At 46.6% G+C, this 26,705-nt stretch overlaps 1 protein-coding gene across 2 annotated transcripts in view; it reads left to right on the forward strand.

The window, feature by feature from the left end:
• SLC13A3 (solute carrier family 13 member 3) overlaps positions 1-26,705 on the forward strand; it is a 75,450-nt gene that overhangs the window by 28,114 nt on the left and 20,631 nt on the right. The window contains exons 2-8 of one of the 2 annotated variants that reach the window (XM_047770953.1): positions 3,242-3,507; positions 6,579-6,742; positions 17,644-17,710; positions 21,199-21,384; positions 24,296-24,421; positions 25,587-25,682; positions 26,372-26,476. In XM_047770953.1, coding sequence (XP_047626909.1) covers positions 3,242-3,507; positions 6,579-6,742; positions 17,644-17,710; positions 21,199-21,384; positions 24,296-24,421; positions 25,587-25,682; positions 26,372-26,476 — 1,010 coding nt within the window. The remainder of the gene's footprint in view (positions 1-3,241; positions 3,508-6,578; positions 6,743-17,643; positions 17,711-21,198; positions 21,385-24,295; positions 24,422-25,586; positions 25,683-26,371; positions 26,477-26,705) is intronic. The other variant, XM_047770954.1, reaches the window with a different exon arrangement.

A 26,705-nucleotide genomic window follows, 5' to 3' on the forward strand; every position in this document is an offset into this window, starting at 1 on the left:
GGTTATGTCTCAATAAACCCATTGTAAGTTGAAAACATCTAAAGTCCAAAATGCTTTTGTAGTTCCCATCATGGCTCGGGGGGTTATGAACCCAACTAGTATCCAAGAGGCCACGGGTTCAATCCCTGGCCTCACTCAGTAGGTTAAGGATATGGTGTTGCTGTGAGCTGTGGTGTAGGTCGCAGATGTGGCTCAGATCCTGAATTGCTGTGCCTGTGACTTAGGCCAGCAGCTGCAGCTCCGATTCAACCCCTAGCCTGGAAACTTCCATATGCTGCAGGTGCAGCTCCCCCCCCCCCCAAAAAAAATGCTTTTAATACACCTAACCTACTCAATATCATAGCTTAGCCTAGCCTACCTTAAATGTGCTCACTCATATTAGCCTACATTTGGGCAAAAGTGTCTAACACAAAGCCTATTTTATAATAAAATGTTGACTATTTCATGTGACTTATTTAATACTGTACTGAAGGTGAAGAATGGAATGGTTGTCCGGGTACAGAATGGTTGTAAGTCTATTGGTTGTTTACCCTCATGATGGTGTGGTTGACTGGGCTGAGCCTTGCTGCCACTGCCCCGCATCAGGAGAGAGGATGGGATGGCGTATCACTAGTCCAGAAAAAGATCAAAATTCAAAATTGTTCTGAAGGTATATCGTAAAGTTAAAAAAATGGTAAGTTTAGCCATCATACATAGGGGACTGACTGTAAATAGAAACATAGCTTGTGTTCATAGATTGGAAACTTAATATTGTTAAGGTACAATCTATCTAAAGTGGTCTAAAGAGTCAGTGCAATCCATTTCAAAATCCCAATTTTTTTTTTTTTTTGCAGAAATAGAAAAACTCATCCTAAAATTCGTGCAGAATCTCAGGGAAGTCCAAATAACCAAAACAATCTTAAAAAAGAACAAATTTGGAGGACTCACACTTCCTGATTTCAGAACTCACTACAAACCTACAGTAATCAAAATAGTGTGGTACTAGCAAAACAAACAAACAAAATAACCCAGATATAGACCAATGGAACAGAATAGAAAGCCCCGAAAGAGACCTTCACATGTATGATCAGATGACTTTTGACAAGCCCTAAGACCACTCAATGGGGAAAGGACAACCTTTTCATCAAGTTGTGCTGGGAAAACTAGATATTCATATGAAAATAATGAGTTTTTTAAGAACCTTATCTAACATCACATACAGCAATTAACTCAAAATGAATCCATGATCTAAATATTAAGACCTAAAAAACTATGAAAATCTAGGAAGAAAACATACGACAGAAACTTCAGGACATTGGATTTGGCAATGATTTCTTGGATATGACCCCAAAAAACAGACAAATGGGAAAAGAGGATTTGTTATGCAAAAAATCCCTCTGCAGAAGACTTTTTGTAGGTCTCTTAAGTTAATGGTACAAAAGCTAAGGCATTTGGGAAATGGAAATTCTCCAACATCAGGTGTGTTAAGCAGAGGCTCAGGATGTGTTTTCAAGGTTTGGAGATGGGTGTGGTGTGTCTCACAGTCTCCTCTCCCAGAAAATGATAGCCTCCTGCTTCCTACTGCTGAGGCCAACAACTGCACTTACTCTTGGCTTCTCTCTTTGCCTTATGCATCATAACAAATCCTTGGCAAAGCCGTCAGGTTGTACCTTAGAAATAGATGCAGAACTTGACCACTTCTCATGACCTACACTGCTCCCATCAGACCCTACCAGTCAGTATTTTTTGTCTGGATTATTGCCAAAGCCATTTCATTGATCTGCCTGGACCATTGATCTACCTTTGTCCCTTTAGATGGATTAACTAATCATAGTGTCTGCACATAGCTTGACGTCCACCCTGTGTAACTAAAGATATGTTCTGTTGGGATGGAATTCATTTCATCAGTTCAGTTGTCCTGTGAATAAAGTTACTGAAAAAAAGTCAATAAAACCTACAATGAGTAAGGAGTAAGAAGAACGAAATGGCACCAGAGAGCACCAAATCCAAGAAATTGGTAGGAAGGTGCAAGATCCCCACAGTGGATTCAAACGGTGACTGTGTGAGTAATAAGACACTAATTATTATGAATCCTGTGGGACACCGATGTATCCCGCACTCTAATTTTTGCCCACTTATTTCACGAGCAGGTGAATCGTTTAACAAGCTTTGGCAGATGTATATACCCATGTAATCACCACCCCAGTTGAGTTCCAGAACATTTCCATCACCTCTAAGTTTTCCCTTGCCCTCCTTTGCAGCGCCCCGCCCCCAAAACACAAACATCCTAACCCCAGCCTCAGCAACCACTGACCAGTTTTGTTTTGAATCTTTGAAATTGCGTTGTCAGCCTGTCATAGGCTCTAGTACTCAATTGAAAACAGCCATAGAGTACTTGGTGAAGAGAATTGCCTTGTTTGCACAACTATTGCCTTGCTAGTGACCTCATTGCATCTCAGTTTCCTCACCCATCAGATGGTCACAATAATTGTATCTACTTCATTAGAATTTTGTGAGGAATAAACGATACATGGTATTTAATGACCCAGTAAATATCAGTCATTATTAGTATTGTGTATAGAGTGTGTTCCAGGTGTTGGATATTGTGCTGTGGATGTGGCAGTTGCTACTGGTGCTCCATCTACATCCCCATTGGCACTTACCATTCTGCACGTGCCAAGAGCTTCTTACTGAACCCAGGATGCTCTGCATGTTCTCTGGCTGCTGCAAGTGCAGGCTGGAAGTGCAGGGGAGTTAATGCTCCCAGGAGCAGCCCTCAACCAGCCATGACCAGCTTCCTTGCCTCCCAGGGGGACTATGCTGAGGCATGATCTACACTTCCTTCTGGGGTCCCCATCAGGATTGAGTCACAGCTGCCCACAGTGGTAGCCTTCTCCTTAACACACTGTCTTGGCTTCCTTCTCTGTATCACTTACTCACTGCTCTTCCAGAGCTTTCTGGGATTCCCTGTCAAGCAAACTACTTTCACTCCCATGCTCATGTCCATTCTAAGACAATGGGTATTCCATTTGATCCTCAAACAGACCTATAAAATGAACAGATACAACTTCCTTATTTTGTGGTTGAGTAAAATGAGGCTCAGGTAGGTGGCACCACCTGCTCAAGGTCTGAGCCTTGGACGCTTATCCTCTCCACTGCCTCCCCAAGGAACGTGCCCTGATGGGCTCTGGTCCAGGACCTCTGCTCCCTCTGACACCCTGAGCTCTGCTGACCCTCCTGAGCCTGCATCTCCCTCCTGCAGGAAGGCCGCTGCCTATTCGTCATCCTGCTCATGGCAGTGTACTGGTGCACAGAGGCCCTGCCCCTCTCAGTGACAGCCCTGCTGCCCATCATCCTCTTCCCCTTCTTGGGCATCCTGCCTTCCAACAAGGTCTGCTCCCAGTACTTCCTGGACACCAACTTCCTCTTCCTCAGCGGTCTGATCATGGCCAGTGCCATCGAGGAATGGAACCTGCACCGGAGAATTGCCCTCAAGGTCCTGATGTTCATTGGGGTCCAGCCGGCCAGGTAAGGCCAGGTAATGGGTCCAGCCTGGTAGCGGGACGGCAGAGGGGGCCACATCTCTTGGAGCCCAAACTCATTCTTCCCAGTCTTGTCATCCTGGGCAACAAACTCATAGCCCACCATCCACTTACTTATTCATTTCTCAAATATTTAGTTTCCAGATACAGTGCAAGGCTCTTGGGCGGTTCTCAAAAGTGCTTAAGAATCACATGGGAAGCGAGTTGAAATGCTCATTCCCAGACCTCATCTCCACCGGATTCCTGTCCAGTAGTTTGTTTGTTTGTTTGTTTTTGGCTTTTTAGAGCTACACCCACAGCATATGGAAGTTCCCAGGCTAGGGGTCCAATGGAAGCTACAGCTGTTGGCCTACACCACAGCTACAGCAATACTGGATCTGAGCCACGTCTGCGACCTACACCACAGCTCACAGTCACACTGCATCCTTAACCCACTGAGCAAGGACAGGGATCGAACCCACATCCTCATGCATACTTGTCAGATTCATTACTGCTGAGCTATGACAGGAACTCCTTGTGTTCAGTAGTTTTAGAGGGGGCCATATTAGCAGTATGACTCAGACCACTTGGGCAAAATCTCGCCTCTCTTGCCCTGGGTAGTGACTCACCCTGTTCTCTGCCTGTAAAATGACAATGCAGTAGCTGCACAGTAAATGCCAGCTGTTATCATCCTGGTTTGCTATTTACCAACCAAGGTGGCAGGGTGGGTGGGGAGTGGATGAAAAGATGGCTTTTGAGAGATGGAGAGACAGGGCCCATTCCTGTGGGGCCTCAGGATCCCTGGCTCGGATTTAAACTCTTAAGAGAATTGAATGGCCTTTAAAATAGGGTTATCATTGTTCCTTTAGTTTGTTTCAATTTGTTGAATCTTAAGGATTCCTTTCTAGTAATGTTTTTATTTTTTTGTCTTTTTTTTTTTTTTTTTTTTTTTTTGCTATTTCTTTGGGCCACTCCCGCGGCATATGGAGGTTCCCAGGCTAGGGGTCGAATCGGAGCTGTAGCCCCCCCACCACGCCAGAGCCACAGCAATGCAGGATCCGAGCCGCGTCTGCAACCTACACCACAGCCCACGGCAACGCCGGATTGTTAACCCACTGAGCAAGGGCAGGGACCGAACCCGCAACCTCATGGTTCCTAGTCGGATTCATTAACTACTGCACCACCACGGGAACTCCTCTAGTAATGTTTTTAAATGCATAGAGCACAATACGTAGGATTTTAAAAAACAACCACAACAATATTACAGCAAAACGCAATTATCTAAATGATTTTTTTGTGTGTGTCTTTTTAGGGTTGCACCGTGGCATATGAATGTTCCCAGTCTAAGGGTTGAATTAGAGCTACAGCTGCCAGCCTACACCACAACCACAGCAAGGCAGGATCTGAGCCGCATCTGTGTCCTACACCACAGCTCACAGCAACACCAGATCCTTAACCCACTGAGTGAGGCCAGAAATCGAACCCACATTCTCATGGATCCTAGTCGAGTTCATTAACCACTGAGCCACAACAGGAACTCCAAAACAATTTTTTAAAAACACACAAATCTGTGATAAAATACTATATGTACTGCTTTATGAACACAATAAATGATGAGATCTAGTGACAAACCTAATAACTATAATTTCGAGGCAGTTTTGAGTGTCTCTGGTATTTTAAGATGTTATGAAAGTTTTTGTGATCTTAGTTGATGACCAACTCCTTTGCTAATACTAATGAATGCTGTTGCCTATGTTTATCACTGAAGGCAATATTTAATTTCTATTAGATGTTAATAAAATAAAGATGCACTTCCCCCAATCATTTCCATTCTGAATTATATCCATGGCCTCCATAGTTATGAATCTCTGCTTTAAAACATTCTAAGCTGGGGAGTGACACGACCAGATTTAGATTTTTAAAAAATTCCTCTTGGCTGCCATCTGGGGGAGCAGATGAGGGTGAGAAGCTGGATGCAGCCTAGATGAGATAGAGTGACACCTTGGAGTAGGGTGGTGGCAGTGGAGATGGACAGGATGGACAGGTTTGAGAACTCTTTCTGTGATGGGAATGGGAGTAGTAATGAGGGAGAAGAAAGCTCTGGATAACTCAGAGTTTTCTAGCACTTTCTCTGGTCCAAGCACTCTGCTGGGCTTTGTAGCTGTTTCCTCAGGAGGGGGCTGTCAATCCCGCGGGAGAGGGTCCTTCCATAGAACTGATCCCAATGCAAAGCAGAATGTGATACCCAAGGGCACTGGATGCTCTAGGAGCCCACACGACTTCTTTCTGGAGGAGATTACATTTGACCTTGAAGAACTGGTGAGGCTGCTATCAAACATTTTTTAAAATTTCAACAATGAGAACAACATGACACTAGTTCAGAAATAGGTTTTTAAAACACAGGATAAATAATCCAGAAGAAACCTAAGTCCATGGGGAGGGGAAGGAGTCAATAAATGGTGGGTATTAGAATCATTGGTTTATTCTTCAGAAAAAAAAAATCTGCTTAGATGTGAATTTGTTCTGCACATCTAAACACATTCCAGGTGGATTAAGAGTGCAATGTAAAGGAAAAAAAATCATTTAGATTTAGAAACTTAGATTCCTTTTGGTGGGAGGGAACAAGCAATGTCAGGCATCAAGGCATGTTTGGAAGCTGTCGAGAAATTCAGCAGCGGCTGAGCAGGGGTGCCTGGGAGAAGAGGGAAGGGAACTGGGAGAGGAGGCTGAGAAGGTCATTTAGAGTGAAATAGTGGAGAGTCTTGATGCCAAACCAAGGCAACTTTCTTCTGCAATGGGAGCTGTCAAGGATTTGGGGGCAAAGGAGGGTACATTTCAGGGTTGGTTTGTCACTGGAACTATTTTACCTTGGGCATCCGAGGTCAGTTCCCTGACATACACTGAGTCAGTAGTTTCCTTAGATATAGAATAGCATGGTGAGTGGATCTGGTTTCCACTTGGTCACTAGTTTGTCCTCTCTGGCCCTTAACTTTCCATCCGTAAGAAGTTGGGGGGGGGGGTGCAGCTGGGACCAGAGGCCTCAGTTCTGGATCTGCTTCTGGCTCCCTCTGTTCCCAGACTCATCCTGGGGATGATGGTGACCACCTCCTTTCTGTCCATGTGGCTGAGCAACACCGCCTCCACCGCCATGATGCTGCCCATCGCCAACGCCATCCTGAAGAGCCTCTTTGGCCAGAAGGAGGCTCGGAAGGACCTCAGCTGGGACAGCGAAGAGAATGCAGGTGAGGCTGTGGAAGGGGTCCAGAAGCAACTCTGCAAGGTAGCAGAATGGGGGAGCGGATGTCCAAAGGATGCCTGGGAAGGCAAAAAGAGGCACTGATTAGCACCTACTGTATGCCGAGTGTTTTCATAATATTAATACCTGAGAATTAACTAAGTCAAACCATGGTACCTTTAAAATGTTTTGTATTTATTGAGCATTTACTATGTACTTACCAATGAGTCAAACACTTTACGTACATTATCTCCTTGGCCTCTCAAAACAGCCTTAGAAAGTAGGTACTGTGCAAGTTGAGACAACAATGGGATTAACCTCACAGAGATTGGCAGAAATAAGGAAGCTGGAGAGTGCCCAGTGTTGGCAGCAAGACAGCCATTGGAACCCTGTGCACTGCTAGACATTGCGGACCATCAGCTCCTCTTGAGGGCTTCCTGCCAATACTTAATCAAATTAAGTGTGCATGTAGCCTGGAACCCAGCAGTTTGGATCCTGAATGCAAGTGCTGAAGGCATCTGACAAAGATCCACAGGGAGACACATATGACTATGTCTAGAGCAGCTTGCCCTGTGGTGTGACGTTGGGAGCTATGGGAACATCCTCGCCGGTAAAGAAAATAGAGCAAGGTGGGTACACACCACTGAGCACTGTGTTGCTTTTAGGAGCAAAGAATTAGAGGAACATGTAGTTTTATAAATAAATTTCATGAAACACCACAGTGTTTGGGAAAAAAAGCCAGGATGAGACCTAGAACACAATACCATTATGAAAAGTAAAAGCACAAATGACAAAACATTTTGCAAGAACATAAACAAAGGAAAAGCTACACATTAAATACAGTGGTTGCTCTGGGAAGGTAAATGGAGATAAAGGGAGCTAAATAAATTTAAATAAATAAGGCAAAAGAGGGCCTTTAAGCAACAGATAGGGAGAATGTGCCATGAACTAAGGGACTGGATTCATTCAAACCTCCGAAATTGTGTTCTAAATAAAACAAAACACAAGTAGCTGCCATGTTTTAAGATCACTGAATGAGCGCTCAGAGAAAGGAAGCGACTTCCCCAAGCCACACAGCGTCCAAATGGCTGAGCCTGACTTTGCACCCAAGCAGTCTGGCTGCAGAGCCCACTCTTTTACCCATGAAATCAGCTGCACCAGTGAGAATTCTTTTGGCTGCAAGTAAAAGGATACCTGTCTGCAAATGACATAAAGAACAAGAGTTTATTTTCCTCAAATGTCAAGAAGTCAGAGAAGGGCAGTTCCAGGAGCATTTCAGGGGCACAAGGATCAGGACTGTTCACAGGCATCTCTATGACTCCCTTGGGCTTTCCCTCATGGTTGCAAAAGGGCTGCCACATCCCGTCTACTATAAAACATCTTTCTTTTTATTTAGATACATGTATTTCCAAAGGCAGTTTTAAACTGGTATATATATGGATGGAGATTGTGGCATTGATTCTTCCTTTTTTCTTTCAGTAATAGAACCCTCACTTGGGCACATGGCTGTGCAGAGAAGTGTCTGAATGTCTCAGCTTCCTTTGCAGTTAGACTTGGTCATGTGGCCAAGATTAGCTAATGGGATGTGAGTGGGAACAATGTGTGAAACTTCAGGGTCCTGGCCTTCCTGCTTCCTACTCCTGCTCGTTGGGATGTGAATAGGAGGATGGGGATGAGAGATGCTACTTAGGACCCAAAGATGGAAGATGTAGCATGAGAAACGGGTGATAGATCTGCCCCAGGAGCTTTAAGTCATTTACCCCAACCAACACAACAAACCTTCTCCATGAAACCATGGGCTTTGTGTGCTGGTTATGTATTTTTTTGAATACGCAGTGAAACAAATATATACCTTTAAAAAAATCTAAATATCGACCCATGTACCATCTAAGTTCATCTCAATTACTGAGTATGGGCATTTCCCCATCATGCAATAAGGGGTCTTGCTTATTTTATTTCCATGAACAACCTTGAAAGCTAGAAATGATTATAGATATTTTATAGGTGAGGTTCGGAGAGGTGAAGTGATATGTCCAGGATCAATCATGTTGTTGGTAAAGTAGGAGAGCCAGGATCTATACAAAACCGAAGTCTTTCAGGTGGAAGGGAGAGGTGTTCTATAGTAGGGGATGAAAAACTTTTTCTGTGATGACCTCACAGTAAAGATTTTAGGCTTTTCTGGCCCCTCTGTCACAACCACTCAAATTCTGCCCTTGCCAGGAGAAAGCATTCCCCCAGAGACAATGTGTAAATTAGTGGGCATGGCTGTGTTCCGATGAAATTTTACTTGTGGGTGCTGAAATTCAAATTTTATTTTTTTTAATTTGGTTTTTTGTTTGTTTGTTTGTCTAGGGCCATACCCATGGCATATGGAAGTTCCCAGGCTAGGGGTCGAATCGGAGCTACAGCTGCCAGCCTACACCACAGCCACAGCAACATGGGATCCAAGCTTCATCTGAGACCTGCACCACAGCTCATGGCAATGCCGGATCCTAAACCTATTGAGCGAGACCAGGGATCAAACCCACGTCCTCATGGATACTAGTTGGATACTAGTTGGGTTTGTCACCTCTGAGCCACATGGGAACTATTAAATTTTACATAATTTTTACATCACAAAATATTATTCTTCTACTGATTTTTTCCACCATTTAAAAATGTTAAAACTTTAGCTGGCAGGCAGTGGACCAGATTCAGCCCAAGGGCCATAGTCTGCAGATCTCTAGTATTCCCTAGTAGAAGCCTAGTATTGGCCTTGTTGGTTTTCAGACTGTTTCCCCTGAGTCTTGGGACTCCAAGAGAATGCCTCTGGTCACCTTGAGGTGACAGCAAGCAGTTAACTCTGCCTCTGCTTCCATTTCAACTCACCTGCCCCCATTTTATCTACTTTATACCCTGAGCTTCAGAGTAATAATTACTGGTGTTTATTGAGCACTTACTTTATGCAAAGTCTTGTCTTAGGGCCTGACATTTAGAGGAATGGAAATGAAGGAAGAAATTTTTTTTTGTCTTTTTTTTTTTTTTTTTTTGCTATTTCTTGGGCCACTCCCGTGGCATATGGAGGTTCCCAGGCTAGGGGTTGAATCGGAGCTGTAGCCACCGGCCTACGCCAGAGCCACAGCAACGAGGGATCCGAGCCGCATCTGCAACCTACACCACAGCTCAGGGCAACGCTGGATCGTTAACCCACTGAGCAAGGGCAGGGACTGAACCCGCACCCTCATGGTTCCTAGTCGGATTCGTTAACCACTGCGCCACGACAGGAACTCCGGAAGAAATTTTAAAAGAGATTAAAGGAGTTCCCATTGTCACTCAGCAGATTAAGAACTCAACATTGTATCCATAAGGATTCAGGTTTCATCCCTGGCCTCTCAACTCAGTAGGTTAAGGATCTGGTGTTGCCACAAACTGAAGCATAGGCAGCAGGTGTGTCTCAGATCTGGCATTGCTGTGGCATAGACCACAGCTGCTGCTCAGATTTGAGCCCTAGCCTGGGAACTTCCACTGCCACAGGTGCAGCCTTAAAAAGAAAAAAAAAAGAAAGAAAAAAAGGAAAAAAAAGAGGTTAAAGTAACCCCAAGCTCACAGTTTCAAAACAGCTCTGGTATTTCAAACCCAGGTTGGTTGACTTTAAAGCTTCTACTCTTAACCTCTATTGTTCTACCTCCCGCACAAGATTTTTTTTTCTAAGAGTTTAGTGGCTAAGATGAAAAAAAAAATGTTTGAAAGCCAATTCCTTCATTATATGAAAGAAATGAAAGAAGATGGAAAAACCTGAGATGCGGGAAGGGAAAGGACCTTGCCCGAGGTCACACGCAGCGCCGGGTGCATAGGCAAAGTCTGGAGCCTTTCCACCTGCGCTGCAGGCTGTTAGGAGGCAGGAGCCCCAGGGGGGCTGGGGCAGACACCTGATTTCATAGTGGTGGGATCAGAGAACAAGGCTTGGTTAATGATCAGCCCAAGACCTAAATTGGGTAAATCCAGTGCAAAGAGACATGTTCCCTTTCATCCAGTTTCTGTGCTCTGTCCTAGAGGCAGGAGATGAGGACAGGGGGTGGAGGCAGTGGAGACTATTCATGAGGCTGGACCCGGGTGAAGAGGCTCCTGGAGGCTTTAAGTCCCTGAGGGACACCCGGAGCAACAACAGTAATGCTGACGTGAGCCGTCGTTTTCTGAAGACCCACCCTATGCCAGACACTGTGCTAAATTTTTCATGACCATTAGCTCACTTGATCTTCATAGCAGTACTGAGTAGATGACCCTCATTTGACTGATGAAGAAACTGAGGGTCAGAGAAGCAAACCGATTTGCCCAAAGCACTGTGGAGAGTTAGTTGTTGGAATGTGTGCTGACAAGCATGTACCGGAGTGAGATAGAACGTGGGGCAGCCCTGGCCTCTCTGGACAAGACCCCGGGGGTGGGGGGGCGGTCCTTGGCCTTGGAGGGCAGCCCTGCTGCTTCTTTTCCATTCTTTTATACACTCTTCTCCTTGCACTGCCTGGGCGGCCAAAGCCAGGTGAGCTGTGACTTCTCTAGCATCCTTCTCTCATGAGATCCTCCACTTCGGCCCTGCAGAGGTGGCCTTATCATCATGCCCATTTCTCAGAGGAGGATACTGATGGGCACAATGAAGTATTTGCCCCAAACACCTCAGCCCTAAGGGGTCAACCTGGCTTCTGTATCTAAACTCTACCACTCTTTCCCCTCCTTTTCTCTGCCCAAAGAAGGCTGGCTTGGCACCAGCCTTGGTACCAGCCTTGGCACCATGTCTTTCCTTTAGGAATGCCCAAGATGCGTCCTTCCACAAGCAGTCTTCTAGGCTTGGTTGAGCATTGCCCTCCTCTTCCCTCATGAGGCTGGGAGGGGGCGTCCTCCTGAGGGTCTTCTCTCATCTCTAAAATGAGGGCAAAACCTCCCATTTCATATATATGATTGTGAAGCTTGCATGAGAAATGAGAGACAGCACATAGAAGTGGTTAATGTGTGGCAGTTATACAACTGCTATCATATAAAAACTTCTAGGGTATGAAACCATTATAAGAATTCCAGGAATTGGAAAGAATGAGTAATAAGACCCTACCCCTTGATTCAGTTTTCAAAGACTCCTGGTTGCGAGGGCTTTATTTGTTTACTAACCATCTCTTCCACAAGCTCCACGTTCCATGGACGCTTATGTCAATCCTCCTCACTGCGTGAACCATAGTGTTGTTCCCCCCGAACAGTTTGGCGTGGTGTTCAATAACTGTGTGGAATCAATAGACAGACAGGTCAATGAACCAGTTTCTGAGCAGTTGTAAGCCTCCACCTCCTCATACATAAAGTGGGGATATTAATACATACTGCCTAGGTGGTCATGAGTGCTAAACGAATTAAGGATGTAAACCTGCCTCATGTGGGGAACTTTGACTTTCCCTGGGTGCTTTCTACCTGATTTTGCCCAATAGCTCTTTCCCAAGAGCCTTCTATGTGCCAAACATCAAGAACATTTCAGTCATATCAGGGGGCGGGGCGGGGGCTTAGACGAGAGTTAGAAGTTCCAGGTCAGACCTTCTAAGAGCCAGGTGGGTGCCTTTGGAGATGGGCTGAGATTCAAGGGGTGGGGAGTCAAAGAGCTCCCTGGTGGCTCAGTGGGTTAAGGATCTGATGTTATCACTGCTATGGCTCAGGTTGCTGCTGAGTTCGATCCCTCGCCTGAGAAGTTCTGCATGCCATGGGCTCTGCCAAAAAAAAGAGGGGTGAGATGGGGAATCAGTAGTCCTGGAACATGCCCGACTCTGCCACTAACCCACTGGGTCATCTTGATCCCAACCTTAACCCATCTCTCCAGGCCTTAGTGTCCCCAGGTATAAAGAGGAAGGTAGGAGTTCCCTTTGTGGTTCAGTGTGGCTTACAAACCTGACTAGTATCCATGAGGATGCAGGTTTGATCCCTGACCTCTCTCAGCGGGTTAAGGATCCGGCATTGCCATGAGCTGTGGTATATAAGTTGCAGATGCGGCTCAAATCTGGCGTTGCTGTGACTGTGGTGTAGGCTGGCAGCTACAACTCCGATTTGACCCCTAGCCTGGGACCCTCCATATGCCACAAGTGCAGGCCTAAAAAGCAAAAAATGAAAATAAATAATTTTTTTTTTTTTTAAAAAGGAGGAAAGTAATAACCCTTGCCAGCTCTCCCGGGCTGTTCTGAGGCTGCCAGAAGATTACAACTATGAAAGTCCTCAGTTTCCCGACCTGGTACAAACTCAGAGATTGTTATTATTTAAATAAGACCTTACATAAGCACCAAGTTCCTAACCAGCCAGTGATTTCTGGACCCAGGGAAGTCAGAACCTTTGGAGACTTTGGTCTGTTTTCATGTGGTCACTTGGGTCACCGCAGTCATAGGAAACAGTGATGAACTGAGTGATTGGTTAAGAGTAGCTGAGTTGCTCGGAGCTAATTAGCTCCTTGGTTTTCCTTTTTTTTTTTCTTTTTTCCCAACTTCATCTTCACTGGTTTTATTACCATCATTATTAGGACAAAATATTGCTTGGTATATAGTTCTTTCACATTACTAACCCGCATAAAGAAAAGGTGAAACTCCCTCCCTCCTAATCTTACGTGTTCCAGAAATTGCTGTTTACAGTCGCGTGTGTGTGTGAATGGCACACAGTTTTACACCAGAGCTCTCCTATGGATGCTGGCAGCAACCAGGTTCCATGGATAAGAAAAGGGGCCAGGTGGGGGCTGTGGCAACCGGTAAGCACAACCCCCCCCCCCCACGCCAAGGTCAGGGCCAGCCACTGGAAGCTTCAGTTCCCCCTTCGTAACTTCAGGGGAGCCTTCTCAACCCTGGCTGCACAAAGGGATCACCTGCAGAGCTTTTAAAAATACTGAGGCCCCAGCCCTGTACTAGAGTCACTAAACCAGAACCTCCAGGCATCCCCAGGAAATGCTAACATTTATCCAGGCCTGAGGAGGACAGCCTGTTATACCCGAGATGCTGGTGCGCTCTGTGGACATCTGATGCCACGTGGCAGCCATGGTCTTGACCCAGCTGGGAAAGGTACAGAGTTAGCTAGAGATGGACGGGGGCTAGGGAGTCACTGGGTCAGAGTTCTTTCTGTTTGGCCATCCCCTGGGGAGCGACTTTGCCCACTGGCATCGGTGTCCTATTAACAGCCCTTCACTTCCTGCTTCAGTGCCCTGGCCTCTGGCCTCGTGAGTTGCATACGGACATGTGTTCCCAACACGGGAGCCCTGAGGCCCTCATGTCCATGGCCCAGGGTGAGATGATCTGAATTTAGTCTTCACACCCCTGCTGGTGGTCAGCAGGGCCAGCCAGCCTCAGGTGCAATAAAAATGACACAATCAGCCACCGTGGAAACCTTGCTCTTTCATGGTACCAGCAGGGAAAGAACAGCCCAGGATGGAGAAGGGAAGAGACTTCCCCAAGCCCCCCGTGAGACAGGGAAAGAGCAGAGGCTGGACTCTAGACCTTTCCTCCCAGTCCCTGTGGCCAAAGACCCCTAGGATTGCATCTGTAGTTAAACAGGTTGAATCTGTGATTGCTGCAGTGAGGGGACAGGTACAGCGCGGGCAGCCAGCATCAGCTCAGTAAGAGGGTGTCAGAAAGCACCTCTCATGGGATTCAGGCTTTGGTTGGAGCATGTGGGGTAGGGTCAGGGGTAAGGAAGCAGGGTTTGCTCTAGATGGGGTGCTGTCAGAAACTGGGGACAATTCTGTGATTAGGTACGAAGTATTTTTTGGAATTAGGTAAGAAGACATTTATCAAGAAATAGGGATGCTTGGTATTTTGTGGGTGGCATGTGGCTTTGCACTTAAATAAGATTATGAAGAGTCCTTGCTCTGGCTTATTTTATCAGTCTCAGAGTGACTTTGTCTGAAGTCGGTGATGTGTAAGATTACTTAGGTCCAACAAGAGAACGAGCTATCGTATCTGGGTCAGACCAGTTCCAGACGTCAGGGGCCACTTTTTTATTCTTTCTTAACAGTAACCCACTTTTACTAAATCCAAACTTACTGCTCAGATTCCTATTAAATTTTTTTAAATCAGGGTCTTGCAAACTTGGGCCCACCAAATCTAGACTGCCACCTGTTGTTGTCGTCATTGCTGTTTTACACAGCCTGTGAGCTAAGCACAGTCCTAATGTTTTCAAATGGTTGGATACATCAAAAGAAAAATATTTTATAATATGTAAAGACTATACGAAATTCAAATTTCATTGTCCCAAAAATAAAGGTTTAAGAGTTCCCTGGTGGCTCAGCAGGTTAAGGATTCAGTATTGTCACTGCTATGGTGTGGGTTTGATCCCTGGCCTGGGAACTTCCACATGCCATGGGCCTGTGCCCCTCCCCGCCCCCCCCCCCCCCCAAAAAAGAAAGAAAACTTTTCAGACAATTGGTGATTGCTGATCTTAGTACATACATACATATATAAAGGTTTAGCCATACTTACTCATTTCTATATTGTCTATAGCTGCTTTAATTACCATGGCAGATTTGAGTGCTTACAACACAAATTATATGGCTTCCAAAGCCTAAAATATTTACTGTCTGGCCTTTTATAGAAGTTTGCTATCTCTGCTTTAAATGATGGGTTTTTTTTTGTTTTGTTTTGTTTTTGTCTTTTGCCTTTTTACAGCTATACCCGCGGCATATGGAGGTTCCCAGGCTAGGGGTCAAATTGGAGCTGTATCCACTGGCCTACACCACAGCCACAGCAACACAGGATCCAAGCCACATCTGCCACCTACACCACAGCTCATGGTGAAGCTGGATCCTTAACCAACTGAGGGAGGCCAAGGATCCAACTGGCATCCTCATGGATGCTAATTGGGTTCATTAACTGCTGAGCCAAGATGGGAACTCCTAAATTATGTTTTAGTTGTTCAGGCTACTTGACAAAACTACTGACTGAAGACTGGGTTTGGAGCTTTTTTGTTTTTGTTTTTTCTTTTGTCTTTTTAGGGCCGCAACCACGGCACATGGAGGTTCCCGGGCTAGGGGTCCAACGCAGGATTTGAGCCGCATCTGCGACCTACACCACAGCTCGTGGCAACACCCGGATCCTTAACCCACTGAGCGAGGCCAGGGATCAATCCCGAGTCCTCAAGCTTGCTAGTCGGGTTCGTTAACCACTGAGCCATGACAGGAACTTTAAGACTGGGTATTTATTTCTCCCATTTCTGGAGGCTGCAAAGTCCAAGGTCAAGGCGCCTGCAGATTCAGCGTCTGTTGAGGGCCTGTTTCGTGGCTCATAGACAGCCATCTTCTCACTGCGTCCTCACGTGGTGGAAGGGGCAGAGCAGCTCTGCGGGGTCTCTTTTATAAGGGTGCTAATCCCATTCATGAGGGCTCCCCCCATGACCTAATCACCTCCCCCAAACTCCACCGCTTAATACCATCACATTGGGAATTAGGTTTCAGGGTACGAATCTGGAGGAGATGAAAACATTCCATCTATAGCAAATGAATCAGCTCTAATCCCCTTGATAACCTTAAGGGAATTATTACTTCCATTTTATGAATTAAAGAGGTTCAAGGAGATCAAGGGATTTATTTAAGCCAGAGCTTCTCAACGTCAAGACATCATTGACATTTTGGGTGGGCTAATTCTTGTGGGAGCTGACTTATATACTGTAAGATGTTTAGCAGCACCCTTGACCTCTGACCACTAGATACCAATACACCCCTACCACCCCCATCCCAGTTGGGACAACCAAAAATGCTTGTCCTCCAGACATTATCCAGTGTCCCTTGGAGGCAGAATCAGCCCCAGCTGAGAACCGTACTGATCTGAGGAGCTAGGATTTGAACCCAGAACCCCTGTGATCAGTGCCCTGGGATGGATTCTTTTGCCCGGGGTGATGGCTTCAGCTGCAGGAACTTTTAATCCCTTTAATTGTCTCCAAGACGCATCTAAGGCTCCTGCGGGGGGAGACCGACCTATCAAGCAAGGGATACTTGTAAAACAAAGTCGGGTCCTGTCCTGACTCTCCTCGGCTCAAACATCCCCTGGCTCCACTCCCATCTGACTCCGAGGAGAAGCTAAAGTCCTTACTGTGAGCCCTAAGATCTCTGTGTGCCCGGCTCACTTCCCCAACCCCACCCGTACCACTTCCCCCACCTCACCTCTGTGTCTCCCTCTTCCTCACGCCCCTCTCCTGCCCACTTATCTCCCTTCTGCTCCCCAGCACACCAGAGACACTCTCACCTCAGGGCCTTTGCACTTGCTGTTCCTATTGCCCTCTTCCCACAGCTCTGCATGTGATTGGTTCCTTTCTACCCTGGAGGTCTCGGCTTAAATGCCATCAGCACATATATCTTCTCTGTTGACCTGATCACACTCTGCCATCACTTTCCATCACATGGCCCAGTTTTATTCCCTCTATCACCTTTGTCATAGTCTGAATTTTCTTTTATTTGGTAATTGTCTGGCTCCCTTTCAAAAATGTAACTTTCAGTGGGAGCAAGGACATTGTCTTATATTATTCACTTTGTACTCCAAGCTCATAGTCAGTAGTACATAGTAGGTGCTCAATAAATGCTTTTTGAATGAATGAATCATTCATTGGGATCACCTGTCCCATTGTTGATCCATTACCACTCACAGATAGTCTTTCCCAAACATCCCTTTGACAATGACAGGTTAGCCCACGCTTGAGTTATGGGTTGTCAAGCAGCCTTGCAGGTAACTTCTTTCTGCCCACAGGCCTGAAGCCATCTCCAAATAGGGATGGGTGGAAGAGGAGGATGGAATTTTGAGTGCCTTTTTTTTTTTTTTTTTAAATGCAATGACTAGTATAGGCCGGGACTTGAAGAAGCATTCTTGATTGACTGCACAAGAATGGGACACTCCTGTCCCATTTACTACATCACACTAAAGACATCCCACTCTTTCCTCCTAGCTGCTGTGCGAAAAAACGGCCTGCACACTGTGCCCACGGAGATGCAATTTATTGCCGGCACAGAAGAGTGAGTTCCTGGTGAAATTCATAGAGGAGCCAGTGCTTGATCCAAGGAGATGATGAACCCGAATTCAATGCTGCAAGCAATCCCCTGCCCCTGCCCCACCCCCACCCTCTCTTGTCCTCTAAGTGGCCTAATGCCCAGGTTTTCCCCACTTATCCATGGCTTCGGCGTGGACCTCCACAGCCTCCTAGGAAACAGTGAAAGTGGAAAGGGCAGGGGAGCGCAGTAAATCCCCAGAGGTCTGCTGAGGCGGAGGGTCTGGAAAGAGGGGCCAGCAGAGCAGGAGGCAAGACCAGATGACAATCAGTGAGGAGGGGGTGTACAGGTCAGGTGGTTCTAAAGACAAAAATATCCCAAGACAATAACCACCCTTCATGCTGTGTGACTTAGGAAGTATCTTGGCACTGACGGCACATTCGGTCTTTGGTGCCTTTTGTACCTGGCAGCATGGTTAAGATGCAGGGGTTTGGGCCACACAGACCTGACTTTGAAACCTGGCTTTGCCTCATACTGGCTCTGTGATTTGGACAAGTCACTAAACCTCTCCGAGCCTCAGTTAGTTTCATGTACCAACTGGACACGGTATCAGAGCGGACCTTACAGGACTGTTTTGAGACTAAATGAGATCATGTAGATAAAGCAGGTTGCTGGGCCTTCCATGCAGGATGGTAACGCTTATTATTAATGATATTTTTATTTTCATTTGATGGTGATGAAATAAGGAACTTGCTCAAGGCACTGCTGGGCATCAGTTGGCTCTGTCCCATTCATTCAACAAATATTTATAGAGAGCTTACAGCGAGCCAGGTACTGTCGGGGATACAGCAACAAATAGACAAAAACCCTGCCCTGTGGAGCTAACATCCCAGTGATAAGAAACAAATACACAAGTCAAATCCACAGTGTGTCAGAAGGTTAGTGAGTGCTGTGCAGGAGAGCACAGCAGGAAAGAGGACTAGGGAGGGGGCCAGGGGTGCAATTCTAAAATGGGCAGTCAGGGAAGGTCTCACAAAAAGATCATCCTTGAGTAAACATCTGTAGAAGGTGAAATGTCATGTGGGATCTGGGAAAAGAGTGTTCTCAGCAGGGAGACCAGCAGGTACAAAGGTCCTGAGACCTCAGAGCCAGCCAGGAAGCCATTGTGGCTGGAGCTGGGTCAGTAGAAGTAGGAGGTGGGTCAGAAAGATTGCTTGTGTGGCCAGAGGACAATGGTAGAGGGACAAAGAGGACCTCAGAGACCACTGATGTGGCTTTGACTTTGAGTGAGCTGGGAGCTGATGGAGGGTTCTAGCAGAGAAGGGATATGATTTTATGTCAGTTTGTTTTATACCACAGCCCATGTGCCTTCCTGGCACCATATCTGGGGGCTTTGAATCCAGCTTTTGAGATATGGGTTCTGCGATTGGCCCAGCCACTCTCTACTCTGCAGCCTGGGAATTCATTGTAAGCATCTACCCATACAGAGCTTGTGCTGAGTCTGCTGCCAAAGACTGATGCCCACTCTCTGGAACCCCATACCCATTGGCTCCCCACTCTGGGCCTCAGTTTCCCGTCCAAAGAAGGAAAGCATTGCAAAGATGCGCCTTAGGGCTTTTTCTGCTCCCGTTCTCCTGTGAGGCTCATTCTGGTTGGGGCCCGGGTCTGTGGGGGTCCACAGGTTCCTGACCAGGCCTTCCACCCTGAAAAGTCAGGCTCTGGCATCTGTCTCAGCTGCTTCCAGTCCTTGTCTTCCTTTAAGACCCCAGATCCATCCCCACTGCCCTCTGGAGAAGGGCCCTCTCATGAGAAGATAATTGAAGGCCAGAAGATAATTGAAGTATCTTTCATTCTTTAAAGAAAATGTGATTTGTTACACAAGACAATTCTTGATTTCATTCACTTATAAATACATTATAATTGCATATTACATATGACTATATATAGGTTTTTAAAAACCTCTTAAACAAAAAGAAAAATGTACTCAATGTCTTGCTCCCAAAGATAGATGAAAACAGCTGGGTGAATACCATTCTAGAACATTTCTTGATATCTCTCTATATCCACAAGTGCATATCGTTAATAAAAAATTAATCATGCTACATATATCATTTTATAACTTACCATCTCACTTAATGGAGTATAGTGGACATCTTTTCGCTTCAATAAATTTGTGTCAACATGGTTATCTTTTAATTATAAAAATCAACAATTCTTAATTTTATTTTTTCCCCAAATTCCTCAACTGTACCAAGAAAATAACCCAGAAAATACAAATCAAAAGTGAAAGAGGAGTTCCCATTGTGGCTCAGTGGAAACAAACCTGACTAGTATCCTTGAGGATGCAGGTTCAATCCCTGGCCTCACTCATTGAGTTAAGGATACAGGGTTGCTGTGAGTTGTGGTATAGGTCACCGACATAGTTCAGATCTGGCATTGATGTGGTTGTGGTGTAGCCCGGCAGCTGCAGCTCCAGTTCAAGCCCTAGTCTGGGAACTTGCATATACTGCACCTGCAGCCCTTAAAAAAAAAAAAGAAAAAAAAAACCTAATTCCATCCCCAAGAAAGACACCAAAACAACTTTGTGTATACCATTCTAGACTTTTCTTAATACTCATATATTCATGAATTATGTGAATATTTTTAAAATGAACAAAGTAGTTCTGTCACCTACCTTTTCACATTATATAGTGGACAGCTTTCATCTTAACAAACACCCATCTAAATCATCATTTTTAGTAGTTGCGTTGGTGTTCCATCCAGAAAGATCATCTTTATTTGGTCAATCCCTTTTTGATGGATATTTAGGTTGTTTTCAATTTATTTCTTTTTTTTTTGTCTTTTGTCTTTTTTTTGTTGTTGTTGTTGTTGTTGCTATTTCTTGGGCCGCTCCCGCGGCATATGGAGGTTCCCAGGCTAGGGGTTGAATCGGAGCTGTAGCCACCGGCCTACTCCAGAGCCACAGCAACACGGGATCCGAGCCGCATCTGCAACCTACACCACAGCTCACGGCAACGCCGGATCATTAACCCACTGAGCAAGGGCAGGGACTGAACCCGCAACCTCATGGTTCCTAGTCGGATTCGTTAACCACTGCGCCACGACGGGAACTCCTCAATTTATTTCTTATGAATCTTTTTATTACCATGTTAATATGTGCAGGATATATAACATTCACTTTTTTTGGCCATGCCCGCAGCATGCAAAATTCCCTGGCCAGGGATGGAACCTGTGTCACAGCTGTGACGATGCCAGATCTTTAATCGGCTGAGCCACCAGGGAACTCCAGGTTGTTTACAATTTAAATTATATTTAATACAAATTATTTCTTTATGACAAATTCTTAGTGTAGATCACCTGAGCCGAAGGGTTGCTCATTTTTGGAGATGTTTGGTGCCTATGCCACTTTCCTTCTAGAAAGGTCACTTAGCTCTTCTGACCTGAGCAGTGCAATTCCGCACAAGGTCTGGAATTCCGATGTGTTCTGAATGGCTTCTCTTTGGGTTTGTTTAAAGCAAAGACTGTCCTGAGGAGGCGGAGGCTCCAATGGATCTTCAGGCCAACTCCAGGAAGGAGGAGGAATATCGCAGGAATATCTGGAAGGGGTTCCTCATCTCCATTCCTTACTCGGCCAGCATCGGGGGCACTGCCACCCTCACGGGCACAGCCCCCAACCTCATCCTGCTTGGCCAGCTCAAGAGGTAAAAGCAGGGGTTTTACTCCCTGGCTGGGGTTTCTGCTCCTCCTACTCCTCTCCTTCCTCATTCAAAACTCAGGGCTGTGGATTGAGTGTCTCCTATCGGCAGGGCTCTGGGGACCCAACGATGCGCAAATCCCAGAGAAGTCCCTGCTCTGAGGAACTTCCATTCTGGTGGAAGAGATGAGCGATATGGGGAAAAGTTAGAGAATATATAATATGTTGGTGTGATAAGTTAGGAAATAAAGCAGGATCAGGGGTAGAGGTGACACGAGTGGGTGCTGTTTCATGTAGGTTGGTCAGGGCTGTGCCATCCTCTGGTATGGTGACATTTCGGCAGAGACCTAGAAGTGAGGGGTGAACTTTGTGGACACAGAAGGGACGAGCATCCCAGAAAGAAGAAATAGCCTGTGCGAATGTGGGAACCATCCCGGGGACAGCACAAAGAAGGGGACAACATAAGAAGAAGCCAGATGCAGGCAACCGCTTTAAGGGCCGGCTCTTCTTTCATGTGAGCTGGGGAGTCAGTGGAGGGCTGAGAGCAGAGGGCTGACATGATGTGACAGCTGTTCCTAAAACTAACCCCAGTGGGAGGCGTTGGTCTGAGGCTGTGATGTCCCATGAGAAGCTTTGCAGCCAGGCACCCGGGCCAGCAGTGGAGTGGACTCTGCCAACAGATAAAATCTCCCCGTCACTGAAACTGTTCAAACAGTCATTGGGTGGTTGTCTGTCCGGGTGTGAGAATCAAAGAGATTCTCATGCATGACATCAACTCCATTATTCCAAACCTCTAAGTTTGAAGATTAATGAAATTCTTGTATTTCAAGATTCAGAGATTTTCATATTCTAGGATTCTGAGAGGTAGAGTTTCTAAGACTTCACTGCAGTGGAGGTGTATCATATATTCATTTAATCTATGTCAATCCAAATGGAAGCATTTGGCAAACAGACAGCAACAAAAGTACTTGATATTCAGCATGGCCCCCGTGCTGGCCAACTTTTTTTTTTTTAATCTTTTTTTTTTTTTTTTTTAAGGGCGGTGCCCACAGCATATGGAGGTTCCCAGGCTAGGGGTCAAATAAGAGCTGTAGTTGCCAGCCTACACCACAGCCACAGCAATGCCAGATCCAAGCCACATCTGTAACTTACACCACAGCTCATGGCAATGCGGGATCTTTAACCCACTGAATGAGGCCAGGGATCGAACCTGTGTCTTCATGGATGCTAGTCAGATTCGTCTCTGCTGGGCCACAATGGGAACTCCTGGCCAATTTCTTTATCTGGTATTCAACCAGAGAATCCAGGACTTACCTGACTGATAGAGGGAAAGCTGGCTGGGGTAGTCTTCCTGAGAGTGGGCTTAGTGTACTTAAATCAGTACTATACTTGCGGGTAGTCACAGTTATTTTCATGAGAAAATTTAAGCACACCCATGTCTTACCTCATGAGCATATTTTATTTTATTTTATTTTATTTTTTGTCTTTTTGCCATTTCTTGGGCCGCTCCCGCAGCATGTGGAGGTTCCCAGGCTAGGGGTCTAACCGGAGCTGTAGCCGCCAGCCTACACCAGAGCCACAGCAATGCCAGATCCAAGCCGCATCTGTGACCTACACCACAGCTCACGGCAACGCCGGATCCTTAACCCACTGAGCAAGGCCAGGGATCGAACCCGCAACCTCATGGTTCCTAGTCAGATTCGTTAACCACTGAGCCACAACGGGAATTCCATGAGCAGATTTTAAAATCTTAACTCTCCACCATATGCTCAGGGTCCCAAATCCTTGAATTTTAAGATTATAATTTAAAATAAAATAAAATAAACAGTGATTCTCAGCCATGGGTGCATTTTAGAATGCCCAAGGAAGGTGAAAAAAATATGCCTGGGTCTCAGTTGCAGAGATTCTGATTCAAGAAGTATGGAATGGGGGCCAGGCGTTTTCCCAATTGATTTAAGCCCACTGCAAACCCTTGCTGTTTTTTCAGCTCCAGCCTTTGAGCAAGACCTGGCTGTGTGACTGAAAAACCAGAAGCCAAGATGGTCCAGCTTCAGAAATGGGGACAATCTGAGTGGACCTCTTAGTGTCCTCAAGTGAGCAGGAAGTGGCAGCAAAGGGGCAGTTGACTGGGAGGATAGAGCAGGGTGTTCGGTACCAGTTCTGGCTGGAACACGTCCTCAGGGCTGGAGAGGAAAGATGTGGGCTCTGGGGGCTTGGGGACTGGTCCTGAGTTGGGGAAGGGGGAGAATGGGGGAGGGACAGCTGCTCTCAGGCTGCCTGCCTGCTCTGATGTGAGCAGGTCTTTGTTCCAACTTGAAAAAAAAAAAAAAAACTAGGGGGAAAGTGCTGGAAGGAGGGGATTTGAAAAGAATGCCAAGTAATGGGGGTTCTGACTCTCCAGCGGGGAACCTGGGGAGACAGGGAAATGGCTGCCCCGAGTGTGCTCCTTGGCCTTGGCTCCCCAAATACGTTTCATTAGTTTATTCTGATTATACATGATATAGGCACATTAGAGAACACTCAGAAAATACAGAGAAAGGGAGTTCCCATTGTGGCTTAGCAGGTTAAGAACTCGACTAGCACCCATGAGGACACAGGTTCAGTTCCTGGCCTTGCTCAGTGGATTAAGGATCTGGCATTGCCATGAGCTGTGGTGTAGGTCACAGATGTGGCTCGGATCTGGCATTGCTGTGGCTGCGGTGTAGGCCAGCAGCTATAGCTCTGATTCGACCCCTAGCCTTGGAACTTCCATATGCCGCAAGTGTGGCCCTAAAAAAGCAAAAAATAAATAAATAAAACCGTTGAGTACTTTCAATCCCACTGCTAATATTTAGCGGCCTTCCCTGACTTTTCCTCTGCATGTACATGCCTGTCCCTCGCGCGGCGCCCTCGGGATCTGACCTCCCTCTTTTCTCCAGTTTCTTCCCACAGTGCGACGTAGTGAATTTCGGCTCCTGGTTCATCTTCGCCTTCCCTCTCATGCTGCTGTTCCTGTTGGTGGGCTGGCTCTGGATCTCCTTCCTGTATGGCGGGATAACCCTGAGGTACTCTGGTGTTGAACTTGAACTTTGAGCAGGGTGAACTGTGCTGGGGTCCCAGCTGCCTGCCCACTTCCTAAGTCATCAGGACCTCATGTTGGCTGTGGCACCCATAGTCACCCTCACCTCCCAGGGATGTGGGGGTCACAGGTGGTGTAGGAACTTGCCTGCCAAGCCCAGGCCCTCCGTGAATGTCACCCTCCATCAATAATTACTAATCATATTGTTCCTTAAGTAAGGGATACCCTTATCCCAGAGGAGCAGCACAGTGTTTCCCGTTTTAAGGGGCCACAGTACAGGAGATAATTTGGGGCACCAGGAGGACAAGTCACACTGACCCAGAGAGTGAGAAAAATATTCCTTTATCAACTCATAGAATTGACCTGCTTGTGCTAGGAAGACAGTTTCAGCAGGCTGAGGAGAAACTAAGGGTACACAGGGAGAATTCTTCTTCCCACCTGTGCCTCCCCTCACCCATCACCCTGTACATCCCCCTAAAAGGGTATCCATTTGTATTGGTTTCTTGGGTAATCACAGACTGAATCTATTTCTGGACTGAATCTATTTCTGGACTTTCTCTTTCATTTTCTTTGTCTGTTTATTCATGAGTCTGTTGACCCCCCACCCCACCCCCATCCCACCCCCACCCCACCAAAGGATTTTAAGCCTGGGAGTCATATGATCAGATTCACACTTTTAAAAGAGCATCCAGGCTCTTTTAAAAGTGGGGAGGGCAGATTTTAGAAACAGAGCACAGAGGCAGGGAGGCTGCTTAGCAGACTGGTATGGCCTCCAGAACAGAGAGATTACAAGGCCTGACCAGCTGGTGGTGGGGTTGGTGAGAGGTTAGTTATAGCTGCAGTGGCCACTCCTAACCTCCCCACTTTCTTTTTTTTTTTCTTTCTTTCTTTTTTTTTTCTTTTTGTCTTTTTAGGGCTACATCCGTAGCATATGGAGGTACCTAGGCTAGGGGTCCAATCAGAGCTGCAGCCACTGGTGTACACCACAGCCACAGCAACACAGGATCCAAGCCTCATCTGTGACCAACACCATAGCTCACGGCAACGCCCACTGAGCAAGGCCAGGGATCAAACCTGCATCCTCATGAATGCTAGTCGGGTTTGTTAACCACTGAGCCATGACGGGAACTCCTCCCCACTTTCTGTTTCAGAAGCTGGAGAAAAAAGAAATCTGAGCTCAGAACTGATGCAGAAAATAGGGCTCGAGCCCTGATTCAAGAGGAATTCCAGAACCTGGGGCCCATCAGGTATGTAGCACAGGGGTTCTCTAGGTTGGGAGTGAGCTGGGTTCTAGACTTCCAGGAGACCTACCTCTTGGCTTAACCTCTGATCCCCCTGGGGACTGAATCCCAAGGGAATTTCCAGACCAATAGCCTGGGAGCCTGCATCTTGGCCTGGCGCGGGTGGATACCCCGAGGACCAGAAAACCCCTCAGGCTGTCCTTGGGATGGGGCCTGCCACAGTCCCGCCTAGTGCATGCTTTCCCTCCTGGTTGACTCCCTCCAAGGATGCTGCCTTGGGCTTCCAGGACCCATGTGGTGAAAATAACTAAGAGTCAGCAGGCCTACACCCAAGGTCTGACTCTGCCACTAACTTCTTGAGTGGCCTTGGGCAGGGAACTAACCCTCTCTGGGCCCTGCTCCTCCATCTGTGAAATAAGGACATGGGGTAGATATTTGTTCCAATACTGGAGAATTCTCTCTGCCTCTGTCCACCCCTGTGTGTATGATTGTCGGTCCCCTCTGTGTGTAGGACTGGTCCTCTCTCTTTGCCTATCTCTCTTGGGACCGCCTGGGAAGTGAATTACTTCTTTCAGAAGCTCTCAGAGGCAGGGCCAGGCCCAGTCACACCCAGGGGGCCCCTGCCTGAGGCCTTCCCATGCTTCAGTCCTCCCAAAGGCCATGGTCACCAGGGTGTTTGCATCTCTGTGCCACAGGTTTGCTGAACAGGCCGTGTTCATCCTTTTCTGCATGTTCGCCATCCTCCTCTTCTCTCGGGACCCGAAGTTCATCCCTGGCTGGGCCAGCCTCTTCACCCCCGGGTGAGACTTTGGGGACCCGTGGGATGGAGTAGACTCTGGGATGGGCCGCCTGGAGCTGAGGAGGCAGTGCAGCTGGGGAGAACTGGGCTGGGTGTCCACCTCTTGTCCTGTGTCATTATTAACAGTTACTTCTTCTGATCTCAAAAGATGTTAGGTTTGGATGATAAAACATTTGGGTTCTTACGTTAAAGGCTTTGCCTTTGGAATCAGACAAGCCTGGATTCGAACG

Source organism: Phacochoerus africanus, chromosome 3, assembly GCF_016906955.1.
Source record: "Phacochoerus africanus isolate WHEZ1 chromosome 3, ROS_Pafr_v1, whole genome shotgun sequence".
NCBI classification, from domain to species: domain Eukaryota; kingdom Metazoa; phylum Chordata; class Mammalia; order Artiodactyla; family Suidae; genus Phacochoerus; species Phacochoerus africanus.